General features: G+C 35.2%; 1 protein-coding gene across 3 annotated transcripts in view; it reads left to right on the top strand.

The window, feature by feature from the left end:
• Positions 1 to 403: 403 nt before the first annotated feature.
• The window catches only part of WDSUB1 (WD repeat, sterile alpha motif and U-box domain containing 1), a 44088-nt gene continuing 26991 nt past the window's right edge, over positions 404 to 17500 (top strand). The window contains exons 1-5 of one of the 3 annotated variants that reach the window (XM_079131801.1): positions 404 to 732; positions 2926 to 3347; positions 4837 to 5021; positions 9500 to 9592; positions 12962 to 13055. In XM_079131801.1, coding sequence (XP_078987927.1) covers positions 2950 to 3347; positions 4837 to 5021; positions 9500 to 9592; positions 12962 to 13055 — 770 coding nt within the window. In that variant the 5' untranslated portion in view covers positions 404 to 732; positions 2926 to 2949. The remainder of the gene's footprint in view (positions 733 to 2925; positions 3348 to 4836; positions 5022 to 9499; positions 9593 to 12961; positions 13056 to 17500) is intronic. The other 2 variants (XM_079131799.1, XM_079131800.1) reach the window with 2 other exon arrangements.

The following is a 17500-nucleotide window of genomic DNA, read 5'->3' as shown; positions in this document are numbered from 1 at the left end:
GTCAGCCCTGGAAAGACAGCTTTGGGAAACTTGGGCGTGCAGACGATGGCAGAGGACACCACGTTGAGGTCACTGAAGACTAGCATAAACAGAAGAGACCAATTGAAAGGGTTAGTCTTAGAGGAAAACCGAGACAGTGCAGCTGGAGAAACACAGTAAGGCAAAGGGAGATTTAAAAATCTTAATGTAGGATACATGTAGATGCGGTGTCCTTTTAGAAGCACATTTCAGGCATTCATTCATTGGACCTTGGAACCTCAGCTTTCTCAACTGAGAAAAAATTGCAACCGAAAGTCTCCCAAGCCTGAGCTCACCTCGAGCCCAGAGCTCCAGACTAACAAGGAGCGCTTGCCAGTGCGCGCATGCGCCGCGCAGCCCTGAGGGCGGGGCCTGCTTCCGCCAGGGGTTCTCTGCGGGCTGCGGCGCTTCCCACCTCACCTGTGCCTCCTGTGACCCGCTCCGCCGTCCGGCGCCGCCCGCGCGCTCCGAGTCGTCGAGGTGAGGGAAGCTGTGCCCATTGACGGGCTTAGCTGCGGCTACCCGCCCGCGAAGCCTCCTAGTCCGCGGCGTGTGAACCCTCGGTGTTCCGGAATCCGGTTCTCAAGCGCACAGAACCGGCCCGGGACCTCGACGGCGGTGCGGGTGCAAGCCCCAGCCCCGCGGTGCGAGTTCGCCTCCTCGCAGAGGCCCGCCGGCTCTCAAGAGTTGGGCGAACTCTTTCGTGCAAGGGAAGTAAGTCGTGGGCATTATTCTGGGGGCCTGTGGCTCCTTTCGGGTTTGGTTTGTATTGGACGAGGACGTGTGTTGACCCTGGCCTAGTGACCGGGTTTGCCCAGAGGCTTAGCGTTAATTGGCGGGATAGCTGAGCCCCGGCGGGACGTCCACACCTGCGGCAGGTAGAGGTAGACTTGAGAGCGCGTTTTAGAACGAACTGCGCAGCCGGGCAGCATCCCTTGCTTCTGGCTGTACTGCCTCACGTGCTGAGGGAGCTGAGTCCCACGAAGGGGTGGGTGGGAGCCAGTTTGTTGGGGAAATCACCTGTGTGCTCGAGCGCAGTTGGGATTTGGAAGTTCGCCAGAAAGCACCATCTGATATTCATTGTTTGCAGCGCAATAATACCAGAATTTTTTATACCCCTCCCCACGACTTTATTTGACCAGCAAAAGAGTCAGAACTTTTGGGATAAGATGAAGATGGGGACAGTCATGCCCATTTTTTTTTTTTTTTCCTTTTCTTTGTTTTTAAAATAGAGATTCCCCTAAATAAGATTAAGACCAGAGAATTTTACGGGCCAAGGGTATACTTGTCCTTTAGGGCTGGTTACTACCTCTTTCTACACCATTTTTCTACTGCCAAGAACTTTTTAAAAGTTTTGATAGCTTTATTTTCTGATTATATTCCATATATAGTATTATAAGGCTAGAACTCATTTGGATTAAGAAAAATATTCACGTAGTTATTTGAGCATTTGATAAGAACTGACACTGCTGTGGTTACAGAGTGAGCAAAATAGATAAAACACCTCCTTGGGAACATATGTTCTAGTGACTGAGACAAATAACAAAATATCTGATGGTGGCAATTGCTACACTGAGAATTAAAATGGGGTGTGATGTCTTAGCCAAGGCAGTGGCCACTTTAGGGTAACCCTTTCTGAGAAGGGACTTTGAATTTGAGATCTAAGTGAGAAATAGAATCTCAGTGGTACAGAAGGGATCATTTCAGCTCAAGAAAACTGCTTTATGAAAATGAAAGACTAACATGAGTTTAGCCAAGTAGTTGAAGTCTGAGAAGTTGGCAAGAAAAATTGATCATTTAAGGTTTTGTGAGCCATGGGGAGGATTTTGGATTTTATTTTTATTCATGGTGGTGGTGGTGGTACTGGGGTATGAACCCAGGGGTGCTTTTACCACTGAGTTGTATCCCTAGCCCCTTTTTTTTTTTTTTTTTTTTTTTTTTTTTGTTTTGGATACAGTATCACTAAGTTGCTGAAGATCTCACTAAGTTGCTGATGCTGGCCTCAAACTCGTGATCCTCCTGCCTCAGCCTCCCGAATTGCTGGAAGTTGCTGGGATTATAGGCCTGTGTGCCACCACACCTGGCTAGAGTTTATTTTATTTTTAAAAATTTAAAAAAAAATTTTTAGTTGTCGATGGACCTGTATTTTTATTTATTTATTTACATGCAGTACTGAGAATTGAACCCAGTGCCTCACACATACTACGCAAGTGCTCTACCACTGAGCTACAACCCTAACCCTAGATTTTATTTTAAATTCATGAATTTGTTTCTCTTTTTTTTTGGGGGGGGGGCACTCTTGGTTTTCTTGAGTTTTCAGAATTGGTTCCTCATCTCAAGTTTTGTGTATCTTTCACTTTATCAGACAAGGTGACAAACCATGACAACTTGACTTTCAACACAGCCACTTAAATTTTGAATGAGACTTTCGTTTTTTTATGAGTAAATCCTACAGTTGCATCTTAAAGGTAGAGCAAGTAGCCTTAGCTCCACCGAGTGGAAGGAGCAGCTAACACAGTGTTAAAAAAAGTGAAAAGTCATTTTGAGATCTGAAATGAGGCAGTGTTGAGAATTAACTATGGGAAGGGCTTCAAAGTTGAAATAAGTACCTGAAGTTTTCAAAGGTCAACATTTGGTCAGTTGAAGTTGTTTGTCAAGGTACTTTGTCAGGAGTTGTGGAGCTTTATTGATATGACCTTGGTGGGTATGCTCATCATCAGAGGTTGTAGTCTTGTAAATATTTTATGTTCCTCCAGATTATCCTCATCCCAGGTAATAGAGTGTCCTTTAAAAATATTAATGTATTTGCTTTCATTGAGCTGCTTTGATTTTGGCTCTTTTATATTAACTTGAGTTGCCATTATCTTTCCTAGGGTGATGTAACCTTTACCTATTTCAAAATTGCAGGTTGTTTTACTTTAAATAAAGAATATGGTGAAACTAATGCACACACTAACTGATCATGGTGATGATGTCAACTGCTGTGCCTTCTCCTCGTCTCTCTTGGCTACTTGCTCCTTGGACAAAACAATCCGCCTGTACTCCTTAAGTGACTTCACTGAACTGCCACACTCTCCATTGAAGTTCCATACATACGCTGTCCACTGCTGCTGTTTCTCTCCTTCAGGACATATTTTGGCATCGTGTTCAACAGATGGTACTACTGTCCTGTGGAGTACTCAAAATGGACAGACTCTGGCAGTGATGGAACAGCCTGGTGGTAGTCCTGTGAGGGTTTGCCGGTTTTCCCCAGACTCCACTTGTTTGGCATCAGGTGCAGCTGATGGAACTGTTGTTTTGTGGAATGTGCAGTCATACAAGTTATATAGGTATGAATATTTAAATCCTTTTCATTTTTAATCTTGTTAACAAGATGTACAAAAGCAGAAAGCAAAATATTTTGATGACCTCCAGAAACAGGTAATTGTCAAACAGCACAAGGAAAGATATTTGCCTATCTTCTGAAAGTCAAAAAAAACCCAAACATGTTTAATATGATTCTTGTGGTAGATTTGCTTACCTTTGATAGAGTTTTATATTTCCAACCTTTTTTAAAGGTAAGGGTTAATTTTGTTAGTCTTTTGTGAATTTTTGCCATAAGTGCTAGGCAAAGAAAGTAATCTTGAATTAGGTTCGGTAGTTTTAGGCTTATTTTGGTCACTTGGGTTTCAAGTTTTTTTGTTTTTTGTTTTTGTTTTTTTTTTCCAATAATAAAGTAATGGTAGCTAAATCCTACTTAAGAGACATGCTATTTCCCTGGCTAGAATTCTTGCTGGGTAGGATGACCAAGCCTGGAAGAAAGAACTTAGTGACTGTTGTAGTGGTTGTCACTCATTGATTATTTCTTCGAGGGTTGCCGTGCAGAGGTGTGACCCACCTGAAAAAACTTTTGGAAAAAAAAACAACACATCATTCAGTTTACATTAGTGATATGTTGCAACTTACCAAAATTAAAACTGTAAATTTTTATTTATTTTATTGAAAAATATACTAAAAGTTGCAGTTTTAAGGAACATTAGGTACATTAAAAACAGAAACTTTCATTGTTACTAATTAAATAACCTAATGTTCCTGTCCTCCTCTTATTCCATATCATCATGCAGAGCACAAATTCCAGAAGGTCAACAACTGTTGCTCATTTAAGTTTAAGTCTTAGGGTTGAAGAAGTTGTTGTATTTTAAGTGGTGTTATAAACACTTAGCCTAGTAGAAAAGCATAAAGAGAGTAAAATGTATTTTATATGAATGGAATCCAGCTGTTAGCTAAGGAATTTTTTTTTTTCACTTATTGACTTCTGCCTCTATAGCATCACTTCCCATTATAACGTATATAACCCACTCATTGTTGGGTTCTCATCAGTCTGTTTTTCCTAATTGAGAAAATAATATTGTCCACACAGTGCGTCCGTCTCTTCCCAAGAGATGGTAATTTGTTTACAACATTTTCTTTTCTGAAATAAAAAGCCATACTGTTCCCATCTGGGTGATTTTAACACAGAAGTTGCAAGTGCTTTTGATCTCAGTATCATGATTTTGCATTTAAATAGCTTAATATTACCTTTTTTTTTTTTTTTTTTTTTAAATACTGGGCATTGAATCCAGTGGCATTCTGCTGTCCTGCAACTTTAGGAAGCACATCCCAGCTTTTAACACTTAAATGATACTCTGTTTCTGTAGGTGTCAGTTGCCTACAGAATGGCTATTCTCTTTGCAGAATAGCCATTTACTCTCTTTTTACTATATAATGTTGCTGTTAGAGATTGTAATATAAAGTCAAAGATGCTCTGAAATGAAACACCCCTTTTTGCTTTTATTTCAGATGCGGTAGTGTTAAGGATGGCTCCTTGATGGCCTGTGCATTTTCTCCTAATGGAAACCTTTTTGTTACTGGCTCCTCATGTGGAGATTTAACAGTGTGGGATGATAAAATGAGGTGTCTGCATAGTGAAAAAGCACATGATCTTGGGATTACCTGCTGCGATTTTTCTTCACAGCCAGTTTCTGGTTAGTTATTTCATCCTTTCAAGCACTAGAAATTTCTGTTTGCAACTTGTATGACTTTGTCCTTTCATTCGTTTTCTTTTTGCCATTAGTAAATTTGTTCCTCTTAAGGAATCATCTTTTCTCTCTTCAGATCTAAATGAAATCATGAACAAATATTATATTAGAGAATCATCATTTTTAGTATATGTAAGGGGTGATTTATCGTGGTATAATAGATTCAGGTTCCTTGAATATGGCACTTTAGAGGACTTGGCCCCACTGGTTTTACCGTGATTTTTAAATACACTAGATTGATATTCAAATAGAAATGTGAAGTTAAAAAGTTGGAAACAGAAGCTGCATTTTCCCACTTACTAATTACAAAAGCTAACTTTTTAAAATAAGATGTTTGACAGCCTAATTTAAAAAAAAGAATAAACAAAATTCCTGAATATAGACTCTTAGTATTAAATAGATAATTGGAAAGCTTCCCTTTTTTATTTTCACTCTCTATGTGAGAATGGAAATTCTGCTTTTGCTCTCTCCAGACTTGTTGCCAGATCAGTGCTGTCCATAGCAATATGAGAGCCACATAAGTAAATTAAAAATTTTCTAGCAGATGGAATTAATTTGAGTAATGCATTTTTACCCAATATATGTATTGTATTATTTTAATAATTGATAATAGAAATTATTAAAATATTTTCCTTTTTGTACCAAGTCTTTGAAGTCCAGTGTATATATTACATCACATTTCAATTTCAACTAACTACATTTCAAATGTTCAGTTATTAGTTATTGGTTAGTTATTACCTTATTGGTCAGCAACTTGTCCAGACAGTAGATAGGATGGTTTCTTCATTCCATAATTCAACCCCATCAATGATTTAAGATATAATTAAGGTAAGATAAAGTCCCAAATCCAAAAAGCAAAGCCTATAGGAACCTTGCATATTCTATTTCACCCTGATCTCAAAATCATTCTTGGCCTCTAGCATTCTCTTTTGCCACACCAATATTCCTTTATTCCTGAATGCTTCTAAGATTTTTTCAAGGATTTTATATGTGACCCTTCACCTGATTTTCTCTTTAGATATCTTTTAGACTTCAGCTGAAAATCACCTCAGATGAGTCCTCCTTTTACCCTTTGCACTAAATCTATCATTTTGATGTAATCTTTTATTTGTATACCTTATTTTTCTTACATAGTTCTTAGAGACATATCACAATTTTTAGTTATGTGTTCAATTATATGGATGTTTTTTGGTTTTGGGTTTTTTTTAAAATATATTTTTATTTGTAGATAGACACAATATCTTTATTTTGCTTATTTAGTTTCATGTGGTGCTGGGGATTGAACTCAGTGCCTCACACATGCTAGGCAAGTGCTCTACCACTGAGCTACAACCCCAGCCCTGATTTTGTTTTTTGAGATAGGTTCTCACTGTGTTGTCTAGGCTGGCCTTGAACTTCTGAGCTTAGGCAATCCTTTTGCTTCAGCCTCTTGAGTCCCTGGGATTACAGGTGAACACTACTACTCCTAGCTTATATATGGATAATGATTAGTGGTGTTTTTCCTATTAGCTTGTAAGTTCCATGCAGACATGGCTTGGGTCTATATTCTTCACATTGCCTAGAAAACTATGCTGTGAAATGTAGATAGGCCTTGAAATACATCATGGTACAGATTGATGAACAGGATTTCTTTTAGTGATTTACTGAAATTTTAAATTTTTTAGCCTTTTAACTTCATGTAGCAGATTAATATATTTTTTTCATGAATGTCCTCTTATATTAACTCCCTAGTTTAATTAAGCAATTTATTCTTTTAATGTATTGTTTTATTCTATGAATAATGGCTTCTAATGAGAATGTTTTCTTCCATCTCTTGTGGGTACCTTTTCTACATCTTGTCAGCACTCATTGAATCTTTAATGAATTATATAAACATGGGACTACTTAGGTTTCTTTCTTCTTTTCTTTGGTTCTGAATGATCTGAAAGCAGCTTTTCAGTGAAAACACCATTATTGTAGTAACTGAGAGTAAACTATCAACAGTTTAATAGGTCAGGAAAGGTTCACTAAACCAGGCAAACATTCTGAAAAAAGTAATATGCATATCCCTATCCTGTCTACAGTGTATTTCAAAGTATACATTTTTCTCAGTATCATTTTAATTTGTTCTTTCTTTAGTGCTTCTGTTGAAATAGATAGTAGCCTAATGTGCACATTCCCTGAAGCAGATTGATAATGCTTTAAAAGTGATTATTATGGGAATTTGTGGAAACTACTTACTTGAAAGATAAAACATATAATTTTAATTTGTTAATTTGGTTAATGCTTACAACATATAGGCTCTTCTGTCTTGTGAAATGTTGCTCAAATAAGGAAAAATAATCATATTTGTGATCATAAGAATATTAAGCAGTTAATCATTCCCAACATAACTATTTTCTGAACCACCACTTCTAGCCATACCCCACCTCCCTATGGTTACCACTAGTTAGTCTATTTAAAGTAGGATGGACTGAATTAAGTTACAGTTCTCATAATCTAATCATTAATCTCTGAATATTCCTGAATTAACACAGGAACTTTTGAGGGACACCTTATATGCAAACCACAACACTTGGGTTATTATTAAAATTTAAATATTTTTCCTGAGGAAAAATCTATTCTAAATGTTATATTTAGGTATTGCGCATAGGCATGCTTTAAATTCCATAATTTTCCATTGCCCTAGCTGAATTCTCACTACTTATGGCAACTTCAAAATTAACTACAAAGGATCTACTTAGTCAAGAAACAATGAAAAAAATAGCTCTCCTAAACAGGTCTATAATATGTTACCATTAGTTATTTATTGAGTAAAATGTTTCACCTTATGAAAGACTTACAAATGGTAAGGAATTGTGTATTATTTGTCATGATTGTAAAAAGTTATACCTTATCTGAACCTGTGCTACAGAAACCAAAATGCTTTTGAAATGTGGAAGTCTCATGGAGTTAGAAAAACTTGCAGTGAAATGGAAGTAAATTTGTTGTGTGTTAATGAAGTATATGTATTTTTAGTGAGACAAAGTAGATAGGAAAAATTTATGTACCCATATCTGTAAATCAAATACTATATAATTATGTTTTATCTCATGAGACCACACTGCATCTGTGATATTAGGTGGAATTCTAGTGAGTTAATCTAGAAGATATATAGTAATATGCTGAAATTCTCTAATCATAAATTAGTGTCTTGTTTTTAAAGTTCTAAATTTATTTGATTGCTCTCCTAAATTATATAATACTTTCTACCAAATGAGCTGAATTGATGTTATTTTGGATTTATATAATTCTAGGCTTTCCTTTGATTAAATCAGTATAAGGTAAATTATTATTCCATGTGAATTATAGAATAGGCTTTCAAGGAATTGATTCATCAGCTGGACATCTTGGTACATGTTGGTAATCACAGCTACTCCAGAGGCTGACAGGAGAATTGCAAGTTAAGGCCAGCCTGGGCATTTAGCAAGATCATGTCTCAAAATAAAAAGGGCTGGAGTTGTACCTTAGAAGTAGGGCATTTGGCTAGGTTTAGTGGCACATGCCTGTAATCTCAGCAACTCAGGAGGCTGAAGCGGGAGGATTGCAAGTTTCAAGCCAGGATTTTAGCGAGGCCCTAAGCAATTTAGTAAGACCCTGTCTCAAAACAGGGGATGGGTTTGGGGATGTGACTCAGTGGTTAAGTGCCTCTGGCTTCAATTCCCAGTACCAAAAAAAAAAAAAAAAAAAAAAAAAACAGTATTAATAGTAGTAATAGGGCATTTGCCTAGCCCATTATAGGCTCTCAGTTCAATTCCTAGTACTTAAAAGTGGGTGGGGGAAAGGAAATTTGTTATATCAGAAAATAGTTATGTTGGGAATGATTAACTGCTTAATATTCTTATGACTGACTCTTCCCAAATTTTCCCATCAGTGGTAGACTCATAAACTCTAAAATAGAGTTGGAAGATGCCCCACTTTTTTTTTTTTTCTTTTTATAGTATTGGGGATTGAACCCAGGGGTACTCTACCACTGAGCTACATCCCCACCCCTTTTTAAATATTTTTTTTGAGACAGGGACTAGCTAAGTAACCCAGGCTGCCCTCAAAGTTGAAATCCTCCTGCCTCCGCCTCCCCAGTAGCTTGAACTATTAGCCATACCCCACCACTGGGCCTGGCTGAAGGTGCCCTACTTTAATGATTCGGTATTGGCCTTTGCAGCCTCGAGTTATAGTCTTAAGGGCAATTTATCACAGTAGTTTCAGGTTTAAAATTATATAAGATACTTGCTTAAAAGGAAATTCTTTAACTGATATTTTGTTTGATGGTGTAAGTTAATAAATATTTCTTAATATGAATTAAATGAATAGCATTAACATGTCTCCATATAAGACATTAAAAACTTTTTGGTTTCAATGTTTCTATAATTCTTTGTATTTATATTTCAACAAATTTACTGTTTCAGATGGAGAACAAGGACATGAGTTTTTTCGATTGGCATCGTGTGGTCAGGATTGCCAAGTCAAAATTTGGGTTGTTTCTTTTAGCCATGTCTTAGGTATGTTTCCAAGTATTATTTCTCTAACATAATTCATGAACAGAATAAGATTCTGATTCATCTGTTTGCTTAAGGTAATCTGAAAGTGATTATAAAAATATGTTTTAAGAAACTTTGAATCAAAGTATCATATACCCATGATTTAATATTTGGATGCTCACTGACCTAGTCCCTACCTCTATTATGCAGATTCTTGTTCACCATTTTGCACTTGATTTATTTTCCTTTCTTTTGTTGATTTTTTTTATAGTTTTTATGAAAATTTTAGTACTGTATTTTAAAATTATTATAGTTAATGTGTCTTGGTAGTATGTGAGCTTTTCCCCCATGCACTGTCATATTACCTCAGGTGACCCTTTCAGTATAGAAGCTTACTTTGTTCAGTTTTGGAACGTGCTCTTCCTTTGTTATTTCTTTAATGATGTCTTCTCTACTTTTCTTTTTATAACTCCCATCAGTTGAGTATTGGACCTCTTGAACTGATTCTCTATGTCCCCCGCACCCCGACCCCAATATCTCTCCCAATCTTTTTTTTTTCACTCTTTGGAAAAATTTCTGAGCATTTTTTTTAGCCTTCTTTTGAATTTTTATCTCATCAACCATATTTTCAAATTCTAAAAGCTCATCTTTGCTTTTTTTATAAAAACTTTTTTTAGTTGTTGATGGACCTTTATTTTATTTATTTATTTATATGTGATGCTGAGAATCAAACCCAGTGCCTTATACATCCTAGGCAAATGCTGTACCACTGAGCTACAACCACAGCACCTTTGTTTGCTTTTTATAGCATCCTTTTATGAATGTAAGATCTTTAAACTGTGAGTTAGTAGTTTTTTTAAAGTTCCCTTCTGTTTCCTGATCTTCTTTTTTCTCTTGGGCCCTTTTTTTGGCTTACCTACATCCTTCTCATTCATATTACCTTCTTCAAATGTCTGGTGATCCCTAGTATTCTATTTCCATTTAAGAATTGAACAGTAAGGCCTGGCACAGTGGAATTTGCCTGTAATTCTAGCAGCTTGGGAGGCTGAGGCAGGATTTCAAGTTCAAGGCCAGCCTGGGAAATTTAGCAAGACCCTCTCTCAAAATAGCATAGAAAAAGGACTGAGGATATAGCTGAGTGGTAGAACACCCTGGGTTCAATCCTCAGCATAAAAAGAAGAAAAAAGGAATTGGGTAATAAAATGTTCAGAAATTCTGTGCCCATGGATTTGTTGTTGCTGGCTTCTTGTGTGGATAAAGAGATGGGTAATTGGCTCTTAAGGGGAAGGGGTGGAGGGCAAAGAGGGTGGAGGTCTTTGTGGGTTCCCCATGCAGTCATTATTTTTCTTAGAAAAGTTTTGCCTGGGAGAATAAGCAGCTAGAGTTTGTGTTGGCTCTGTAGGATGGGATTAGGGAGGGATTGGAGGAGGACACTGAATGTTCATGTGTACTTTCAGTTAAATTTTTTGTTTCCAAGTTTATATCTGTCATTCTGATTTTTTTTTTTTTTTTTTTTTTCTGGCTGCTGATAGCTGAAGTCCTGAGGGGTTCTGAAGAACAGAATAACTTTCTTCTTTGGTTACAGCCTCCTCCCTTTGTACTTCTCTATACTGCCTCAATTATTCTGCTTTCTGCCTTCCTGAAATTGGTTTTAGTTTCTGGTTTGCTGATGACCTCCTTCCTGATTCTCTTCATCCATGTACATTTATGTCTTTATTAATTTATTCATTATTATTTTAATGAAGACTGAAAGTTTATGGTCACCTGGCCATCTTGATTCAGATGCCTCAAATTATTTCATTCATGTTCCCTAATAGGCTTTAGTTAAATCACGAACTACTTAGTTAAATCATTCCCAACTTAACTGTTTTCTGTCATTCATAATTATACTAGTATGCGAGAATGGCTTATAATCAGGAAAGAACTACATTTCCTTTTTGGTGGAAATTTATTTATTGCCTTTTAGATCGCATGTAGTAATCCTTTTAATTTATGTCCTGTTGGTGAGGATGAAATTTCCTTTACTTTCTGGTGTCTCCTAACTCTTCCTTCTGCCTCTTCCTGTACAGAAGTAAAATTCTGGTAAGAAATAGTAAATTCAGTCATGTAAATGGGTGTTCCAAATACAATTATCCTAATTGTTCAAAAGGAAAGCTTTCATACACTGTAAAATATTTTTACACTGACTTTTAAAAAAACATAACAAGATGGTACACTAAGCTACTTGAAACATCGAGGCAAGATGATGGAAGTGTGAGACAAGCCTGGACAATTTAGCAAGACCCTGTCTCAGAACTTCTGGGAATATACTCAGTTGTAGAAAGCCCCAGGTTCAATCTCCAGTAGCAAACAAAACAAAGTACATGTAACAGTTTATAAATGTGTAGTTAAAAGACTTTTTATAAAGAAGTTATGGGCACCTTATTTTAATTCCTTATTTGTAGGGAGTAGTAGTTAGATAATGATATATACATGACAACATAAATTATTAGGGTCATATTGCAAGTTTTGTAGTCTTCATTTGATTTGCAGCTTAATATTTTTGCTGTGTTTGTTAAAATGAAAGCCTTTTGAAGTTCACTGTTTCTAGCACTTAGCACTGGTGCCTTCAATGCCCAAATCTGCTCTTCCAGGTAAATTTTTCCCTCCATTTTGAACTTGAAACTTTTATCTGCTCTGATAACCTTTTGTTTAATTAAATGCTTGATATCCTCCTTAGGAATCATTAACACTTCAAAACAGGTTTTAGTATGTCTGATATAGTTATAAATTTCACTTATTTACTTTCCTCACCCCAGGCTAACTTCTTAAATATTTTTATAGTTTGTCACTAAAACATATTGAATTCCCTTAGTTTACCCTAAAGGTAAGAGTTGTGATATTTATTTTCAGTAATTCTAGAAAGCATAAAAAGGATTTCAGTGTTTACCATACTTTGTAGGAGTGTTATAAATATGTTAGAATTATGAGAAAATCACCATTGGTTATTTTTACTTACAAAATAAGAAAATGGTTTGCTGATGTGAGATTATTATAGAATAATAAGCATTGGGTTTCTTAGTCTTTTGGAAAATTCGTATGCTTTCTTTTTAAAATTGTGGTATAGCTTAAATGTTTAAAAATAATTTGATAGTTATAGAATTGCCCCAGTCTAGCTTTTACTGAGCACATCATTTTTTAATTCATTTTTGAGCTTTAGAAGCCTCTTAATCACACTGCATTCCAGTTATTTGCTTATATGTGTAGATCTCTGAGCTGCATGAGGATTTTTAATTTTTGTGTATTTTAGGTGCTCAAAGTTTATTGAGTAAATAATTGAAATAGTGTTGACTTAAAAATAAATTCTAAGCATGGTCAGCTTCTTAATTTTTCTCATTTCATTAATTGTAGGTTTTGAATTAAAGCATAAAAGTACACTGAGTGGGCACTCTGCTCCTGTTCTGTCTTGTGCTTTTTCCCATGATGGGCAGATGCTAGTCTCAGGGTAAGTGCTTTAATTTTCTTAAATCATTTTGATATGAAATGGAAAAGGCAATCAGAAAAAATAAAGCATAAAAGGCTAGTACATAAAGCATAAAAGGATAGCTTGATGAATTATTGTAATGCCTACTTGTGTAACCATGACTTGGGTCAAGAAATCAAATATTGCTGGTTCTGTCCCAGAAACCTTCTCCTTCTAGTATTTTTTTCTGGTGACAGTACCTCTTTTAAACTGATTTAAAACAAATCATACCATGTGAATTATTTTGTGTCTAGCTTCCTTTACTCAACATATGCTTATGACATCCATTCATATTATTGCATTTGATTCATTGATTTGATGAATCAAATTCATTGATTCATCCATTCATTTGATTCATTTGATTCATTGCATTTGGTTCATTGATTTTTCATGATTATATAGTATTCTGTTGTGTGGAGGTAAAACCAAACTGTTTCCTAGTGGTATTCATGGTATTGTGGGTCTTTTAAATTTTAGCCATTCTGATGGATGTATAGTATTATCTACCATGGTTTTAATTTGTATTTCCTCAGAACAGTGAGGTTGGAACTTGATTAGAAGTTTATTGATCATTTATATTTTCTTTTTTATGAATTGTTAATGTTGCTTCCCATTTTATTTATAGATTATCTTTTTCAAAATTTTTAATAATGTTTTTTATATGTTTATTTAAAAAATTTTTTTTTTCAGTTGTGGATGGACACAATGATTTTACTTACTTATTTGTGGTGTGAGGATTGAACCCAGTGCCTCACATGTGCCAGGCAAAAGCTCTGCCACTGAGCTATAACCCCAGCTCATATTTATTTATTTTTATGTGTTGCTCATCGTATAGGTCATCTTTTTACTGTTGACTTTGTGTGTGTGTGTGTGTGTGTGTGTGTGTGTGTGTGTGTGTGTGTATGTATTTGTACAGGTGAACTGTTTGCTGGTTATGTGTGTTGTAAATATCTTTTCCCACCTTCTCAAATTTCATAATTTTAGTGTAGTCAGTTTCTTTATGTTCTGAGGTCTTGACATTTTTTCATATTATCCTTTAAACCCTTCATTGTTTTGCCTTTCACAAAATTGGTTTGTATTAGGTGAATTAGGAATTCAGCTTTGTTTCTTTCTGAATGGCCATTTGTCCTAGTACCATTCTTTGACCATCACTTACTATGCTTCCTTGTCAGAAATCACTTATCATATATGTGGGGGTCTGTTTCTCAATCTGTTAGTCTATTTTTATGTTTATCCTTGCTATAATACTTTTCTTTCTTTTTAAGGCTTTATATTTTGACTATTCTTAGCACTTCCGTATATTCTTGGCACTTCTGTATAAATTTTAGGATTGTTTTGTCAAATGGTTCCCATTTCCCTACTCCATACACATAAATCTGTTTGGATATTAGTTGGATTATATAATGTCTGATTAGTGTACATTTGGGGGGAGAATGACATTTTTGTGATACTGAATCTTATAATCCATAAATATGGTATATTTTGCTGTTTTTCTGTCTTAATTTTCCCTCCATAGTTGTCTTCCATGTAGAAGTTCTGCTTATTCTTATTAAACTTATTTCTAGGTACTTAATTTTTTTTGTCATTGTCATTATAAAAGTTGTGACTGGTATAAGGAAATGTATATGTAAATATAATGGATTTATCTATAAAGTTTTTTATTTTGGATATTCTATGTACAAAAACTTGTAGATAATGGTGGGTTTGTCCCTTCCTTTCTAATTCTAATACCTTTGCTATTTTCCCAGCCTTATTATTTTCCCTGCTGCTGTGGTGGTGGAAATAGTGATACTAGCGATCCTTGTTTGATTGATTAATGCAAAGGGAAAACTTTCATTATTAGATGTGATCATTGTAGGTTTTTGGGATATAAGCATTATTCTTCTTTCTAGTTTTTAAGAGTTTTTTGTTTATTTTTTAATCATGAGCATATTGTTTCATCACATAATTTTTTTTCCTTGCATCTTTGGAAATGACCATAATTTTTTCTGTGTTACTCTAAGTGGGATAAATACACTGATTTTCAAATGTTAAACCAACTTTTGTTATTAAAAAATCATACTTTGTCCAGTCACATTATTTTGGTGAACTGCTGTGGAGACGTTAGTTTAAATCTGTTATTCCTTTTAATGTAATTTGTATTTTTTGTATGGCAACTCAACATTTTTTGTTTATGGTTTCTGTACATTTACTTCGATGTATCTATGCGAGGTTTTTAAAAATTTAGTTTTCGAGGGAATTCTTTGAGCTTTTTAAATCTGCAGAATAATATTACATCACTTTTGGGAAATTGCTATTCATTATCTCTTCAAATATTGCCACAATTCCTTTTTTTCTCTCTTCTAATTCTTTGACTTTAATTAAATGAAAATTAAACTTTCTCACTATGAACTTATTTTTATATTTCAATCACAATGATTTCTCCTGTACTTATTCTCTCTTTAACTAGTGTGCTATTATTAATAAATAGTCCATTGAGTTAATTTTGCTTATTTTTTGGTTCTAATTTCTAGTTGTCTATTTTTTAAGGCCATTGTCTTTTTGAGGGGAGGGAGGGTAGAACCCCAAGATGTTCTACCATTGAGCTAAATCCCAGCCCTTCTTAAATTTTTATTTTGAAACCGGGTCTCTCTAAGCTGCCCAGGCTAACACTGAACTTGTGATTCATTTGTCTCAGCCTCCTAAGTAACCTGGGATTATAGGTGTGTGCCACTGCACCTGGCCACTATGTCACTTTTTATGATTTCCTGTTTTCTGTTGAGATTTTTAAATCTTTGCTTTTGTTTTTCAAAGCTTTATCCTATAAAGTAGTTAGTTTGGGACACAATAGCATGATTCAGTTACTTTATATTCTCCCTTTGAAGACTTTTGTTTTCTCTTCTTTGCAACTAGATTGTCTAAAACTTTTCTGTCTGATCTCACAGGTCATAGCTTTCCAACCCCCATTCATGGCTCATCACAGCAAATTTGAGTTCAGCCAAGATATGCAGGGTTCTAACTTCCACTTAAAATGTCTGGACTGAGCCTGATGCTTCTTTTCCCCATATGTTCCACTTCTTGATAAACTATCAGCTGAATAGTTATGTTGCTACTGTTTTAATGTGGCTCCTTTATTGCAAAAGATGGTTATTGTTCATCAGAAATAATAATTTTCCTTTGACTTAGAATTTAAGTCAGTGGAAAGTTCAAAGTTGGATATCTTTTGTTCTTTTTGGGGAACAATTTAACTGACAAATGGGTATATGTTTTAATGTGCCAAACTCTCTGCCAGTTGCAACAGGGCACATAGAAAGACATACAAGACAATGTGCTCTTGAAGGCATTTTAAGTCCCTTTTCTAGTAGTTGATATTATGGTGACAACCTAATAACACTGCAGGATCCTGACATTTCCATAACTTCTGAATCATGGAAGAAGTGTTAAGTGATACTCAATATTATTTTTTGTTTTTAGCATTATAAATTCTTTGTCAATTTGCATATATATGACTTTTAGGTAACTAACATTAACAGAAATGACCTTTCACAGTCATTCTGGATAAATGGAAGATTATATTATTTTGGGGGTATATAATGTTGCTCTAAGTCATATTCAGATGTTTTTCTGAATACTTTTTATTTGGATAAATATTCAGTTAGGTGAATGAGATGGCATTGTAAGTGGGTGAAATAAAAGCATTTTAGTTTTTTAGAAGACTCAGCAGACATGTTTAAACCATACCTGGTATGTGGATACATAAGAATCAACCAATTGATTAATGAGAGAGACTTCATTTGTGACTGAAAGTCATTGATAAGATAGAATGGACACGTGAGAAAGAGGGAGACAGTAAAAAACAAAATAAGATGGTAGTGTGTGAATATTAAGTAGGTAGATAGGCAAAATAGAGAATAGAATAGTTTTTCAGGTTAGAAGATATGCTAAGGAAGGTATATAGGTAATAGATATGGGTGGCCATGTAAAAGGCAATATAAAATTAATATATGCAGATGTAGGAGGATTGGTGAACAGAATGCACATTCTCAGAGGAAGTAAATTGAGTAGATCAAAATGTGTTAGTTGAGCTAGGACTGTAGCTTGGTGGTAGAGTGCTTGCCTATCATATGTGAGGCCCTGAGTTCAAACCTCAGCACCACATATAATAAATAAATAAAATCAAGGCATACTAACCACTTACAACTGCCAATAATAAATAAATAAATAAATAAATAAATAAATAAATAAATAAATAAATAAGAAAATGCATTAGTCCATATTTTGTTAGTATAACAAACTACCCAAGTCTGGGTAACTTTATAAAAATATATTTTTTTAGCTTACAGTTCTGGAGGTTCAAGGGCATGGCACTGACATCAACTTGGCTCCAGTGATGGTAGATCAACTCAAAATGGCAAGAGTGCATGTAGAAGAAAGAGATCACATCCTAA

Source organism: Sciurus vulgaris (genome assembly GCF_902686455.1).
Source record: "Sciurus vulgaris genome assembly, chromosome: 3".
NCBI classification, from domain to species: Eukaryota; Metazoa; Chordata; class Mammalia; order Rodentia; family Sciuridae; genus Sciurus; species Sciurus vulgaris.
This window is presented reverse-complemented; position numbering and strand designations above follow the sequence as displayed.